At 57.3% G+C, this 4,271-nt stretch overlaps 1 protein-coding gene across 1 annotated transcript in view; it reads left to right on the top strand.

Moving 5' to 3' along the window:
- The first annotated feature begins 930 nt into the window (after positions 1-930).
- EVX2 (even-skipped homeobox 2) overlaps positions 931-4,271 on the top strand; it is a 3,570-nt gene continuing 229 nt past the window's right edge. The window contains exons 1-3 of the mRNA XM_007451105.1: positions 931-1,357; positions 2,275-2,558; positions 3,854-4,252. Coding sequence (XP_007451167.1) covers positions 931-1,357; positions 2,275-2,558; positions 3,854-4,252 — 1,110 coding nt within the window. The remainder of the gene's footprint in view (positions 1,358-2,274; positions 2,559-3,853; positions 4,253-4,271) is intronic.

The following is a 4,271-nucleotide window of genomic DNA, read 5'->3' as shown; positions in this document are numbered from 1 at the left end:
TCTCTCTCTCTCTCTCTCTCTCTCTCTCTCTCTCTCTCTCTCTCTCTCTCGTCTCTCCCTCCTGGGTGGGAGGAGAGTAGCCAGGCTGAGGCGAAGAAGTGGGGAGAGAGAGAACGCGGCGTCCTATTTGTTAAATAAAATACATATTTGGTTCTGAAATTCGAAAGATAAGTAATCCAGACAGGAGCGCAAGGTCTTCTCCTTAGCAACTCTTCCTACATCCTCCCCCTGTCCCCCCCTTACCCTCCTCCCGCTTGTAAATGTTAAAAACAAACAAACAAACAAAACTTCCCGACGATCTACTCTGGAAAATCAAAGCATTATCTGTTATTTAACGCGTATCTGTGTCCGAGGAAAAATGAGGAAGGCGCTGCATGATTAGGACCTAAGGGGCAACCCAGCAAACTGAGAGCGTAATGATGCCCCTAAATGAAGGGGGAAATGTGCCGCTGCGCGCTCTATTAATCAGACTGTCAATTTCACCCCCGAGGCCAAACCCCCGGGCGAGCAGAACCGGCTCTGAGCGGGCAAAGGACCGGGAGCCTTCCTCTTCACTTCTTGTCTCTTCTCGCCTCCTACCTGGATCTATTTGTCTGCTCTGAAGCCGCCTTCATTACCCACTGACAGGAGCGTGTATTTATTTGCTTATAAACCTGTTACAATAAATGATTATTCGAACGGCGTCATTCGTACCTTAATGACGAGGGAGCGCTACTTTTTGATGAATGACATCTCGGGCTCGGAAGGATGTATGGGTCATTTTGACCAGTCATTCCCTCGCTGTGGCATCCCACAATTTTTCCGCCTCCCTCCAAAAGAGATAATAATATTTAGAGGCGCTCGCTGGGGCTGAATGAGAATTAGCCCTAGGCGCAGCCCATCATTAGGACGGGACAGCCGGGCCACTGTGACATTTTTTAGAAAGCTGAGATGATGGAAAGAATAAGAAAAGAGATGATTCTGATGGAGAGAGGGCTGCACAGCCCCACGGCCGGCAAGAGGTTCTCCAATTTGTCCGACTCGGCTGGCAATGCTGTGCTCGAGGCCCTGGAAAATTCGCAGCACCCGGCTCGCCTCAGCCCGCGCCTGCCGTCCGCCCCCCTGCACAGCGCTCTGGGAGACCTCCCTGCCAAGGGCAAATTCGAAATAGATACTTTGTTCAACCTGCAGCACCCGGGCAACGAAAGCACCGTCTCCTCCGAAATCGCGTCCGCAGCGGAGGGCCGAAAAAAGCCGGGTCATTATTCAGAGGCGACAGCCGAGGCGGACATGAGCAGCGACGTGGAGGTGGGCTGCTCGGCGCTGCGCTCGCCCGGCGGCCTGGGCGCCGCACCGCTCAAGGAAAACAATAGCAAAGGTAATCGCGCCGCCCGCGACGCGCTCTCCAGTCCCATCCTCTCTGTTCCTCCGCTGCCCCGCCGGCCGTTCTTGGTGCCTTTGCCCCTCTCCGGCCCTCTTCAGCGAGCTGCACAGAGCTGGTTCAGGCGGGGGCGGGACGCAGGCGTGGAACCGTGCCCTCCGGCTCTGCTCCTTGAGCCTCCCAGAGAGCCGCAGGCCTGGGGCCTGCCCTCGCTCCTGAGTCCGAGAAAATGTTTCTGCGTGCGGGTCTAAAAGCCCGTGCGAGCCGATCTACCCCTAGCCATCCACTGAGTCGCGCTGGGGGAAGGCTGCCCAGGGCAGCTGCTCCGAACTCCGCGGCCTCTGAGCCCCAAGGCCGAGTGGAGGGGGCATTCTAAGTCGAAGGGAGCCTCGCTGGGCGCCTCTGGGAGACCCTCTTGGGTCAGTGGGAGAGAGTTGAAAAGTAGAGTCCACCCCCGAATGGTTCCTGTTTGAGCTACTGCTGTCTTTCCAATCTTAAAATATTTTAAACCAAATCCCAAAAACTGTCAAAGAATGGTTAGAGGCCGTACAGAAAGCTGACCTGCGGTCTCCAGATCATGGCAAATCCAGAGCTTCTCAAACTGAGTCTAGATGTAGGCATTTTCCCTTAGCCAATTTTCCTCCTGAGTTGAAAATTTCCTTTTATTAAAACAAAACACCCCCCCTAATTGAGTTCCTATTATTTGGTTATGAAGAGCTCCCCAAACTTTATTGATTCCATTAACGGCAGCAATTTGTAAGCATGACAGATCCCATCAATTCAGGCAGCGCCTCGTCTTCCTCTCGAGGCTTCCCCCATCCTCGTGCAGCCCCAGCTCTTGGTCCTACATCCTCGTGCAGCCCCAGATCTTGGTCCTACAGTGACTCATGCGTTGTCGGCCGTTTCTTTGCCAGGGTTCGCGGAGAGTGGCTCAGCCGCGGGCACCACGACGTCTGCGTCGGGCTCTGGCCTCGGCAGCCTGCATGGAGGCGGTGGTGGCGGCGGCGGCGGCGGCGGCGCGGGCGCAGCACTGGTCGGCTCCGGCTCTGGCGCGGATCAGGTGCGGCGCTACCGCACAGCGTTCACCCGCGAACAGATCGCGCGCCTGGAGAAGGAGTTCTACCGGGAGAACTATGTGTCGCGGCCCCGCCGGTGCGAGCTGGCCGCTGCGCTCAACCTTCCCGAAACCACCATCAAGGTATTGATTCCAGCATGCGCCTGTTCTAGCCTCCTCCAGGGTGTCTGGGTTGATTTTTGTTTCTCCTTTCTGTGTGGCTAGATTTAGCTGAGGGCCTGAAAACCCGCGGGGAGAGTCACCAAAGGAACTGGCCTGTTTATTTCTCAGCTGCCGTATGCGAAGGGTTGGCCGGCCTGGCTGACCTGGGAAGCCCCCGAATGGCGCAGCCCGTGCCACAAACGCTCAGCGCCTGCCCAGGTGCCCCTAGCCCATGTCCTTGGCCTCACTTTCTCCTCGGCGGCAAAGCCGTCTGGTCTTTGTTCCTCTGGCACGAACCAAGGGTGAAACTTTCCATTTGCTTTTGATCTTGGAGATTTATTTTCCACATAAATCGTTACAATAAGGAGAAAGGATACTGTATTTTAAAAATCGATTAGGTTGAGAAAGTTTTCTAAACATTTTTTTCTCCTGGGCAAAGGGAAAAAAGCAAACTCCTGGGGGGAGCAACGAAATTGTCCTTATTTACATATCTTTAGGTGATTAATTTTATTATACGTCCAGGAGAGATAGCCGGGAGGCTGGGCGATCCTCACGGAGGATCCGGCACTCTAGAAAAAGAAAAGAGGAAACTCCACGGGATAGGGGAGGAGTGTGAAAGTCTCCCTTCGGTTTGGTCAGGCTTTCTTTAATTTAGAGTTGTGACGAATGATGTCTTCATTAGATACCGTGTGGGGAGGGGTAGAAAAGTCCCTTTCCCAGTTTAAGAGGATGTTGTTCCCGCCACTCATTTGAAGCCAAAGATTCCAACAAAACCATCCCTTCAATATCAGAACCGGACCCGTGCCAATCGGGACAATTCCTTGCAGCTCAGAGGACTCAAGACCTCGCGCGGCGACTTTTTAGAAAAGCTGCCGCGGCAGCTTCTCGTCAAAGGAGGCCTAGAATCCCCGTGCAAATCCTGGTATTGAGAGACGGGTGCTTGGCGAGGCCGGGCACCGGTGGGTGGCGGGAAAGGGAGGAAAGTTTGGGTTGGGACGAGAAACGCAGCCCAAAGCTACAGAGCAGAAGCCCGAGGAGCCGCAGCAATTGGACATAGGGAAGAAGACTCTGTTCGCTTAAGAGGGTGTGCCTAGGGCGCCCCACACTGCCGCCCACACTGTCCCAGCTGGAAGAGGAGAAGGGACTCGGGGCTGGGCCCTGTCGGAGGGGCGTAGGCCAGGCTATTCGGAGGTCCGGGAGGGGTGGAGAGGCGCGGGTCTGGGGCTGGGGCCTCGGGGCGCTCCCTAACTCGGCCTGCGGCGCGGCTCTCCCCGCAGGTGTGGTTCCAGAACCGGCGCATGAAGGACAAGCGGCAGCGCCTGGCCATGTCGTGGCCGCACCCGGCCGACCCCAGCTTCTACACCTACATGATGACGCACGCGGCCGCCACCGGAAGCCTGCCCTACCCCTTCCACTCGCACGTGCCGCTGCACTACTACCCGCACGTGGGTGTCACGGCTGCGGCCGCGGCCGCTGCGGCCTCCGGGGCAGCGGCCGCGGCCTCATCGCCCTTCGCCACTTCCATCCGCCCGCTGGACACCTTCCGCGCGCTCTCGCATCCCTACTCGCGGCCGGAGCTGCTGTGCAGCTTCCGCCACCCGGGCCTCTACCAGACGCCCGCGGCCGCCGCGGGGCTCAACAGCGCGGCCTCGGCCGCAGCGGCAGCAGCAGCTGCGGCGGGCGCGGCCCCCCCCG

Source organism: Lipotes vexillifer, unplaced genomic scaffold (genome assembly GCF_000442215.2).
Source record: "Lipotes vexillifer unplaced genomic scaffold, Lipotes_vexillifer_v1.1 scaffold645, whole genome shotgun sequence".
Lineage (NCBI taxonomy): Eukaryota > Metazoa > Chordata > Mammalia > Artiodactyla > Lipotidae > Lipotes > Lipotes vexillifer.
Note: the sequence above shows the minus strand (reverse complement) of the source record. Positions and strands in the feature narration are given on the sequence as shown.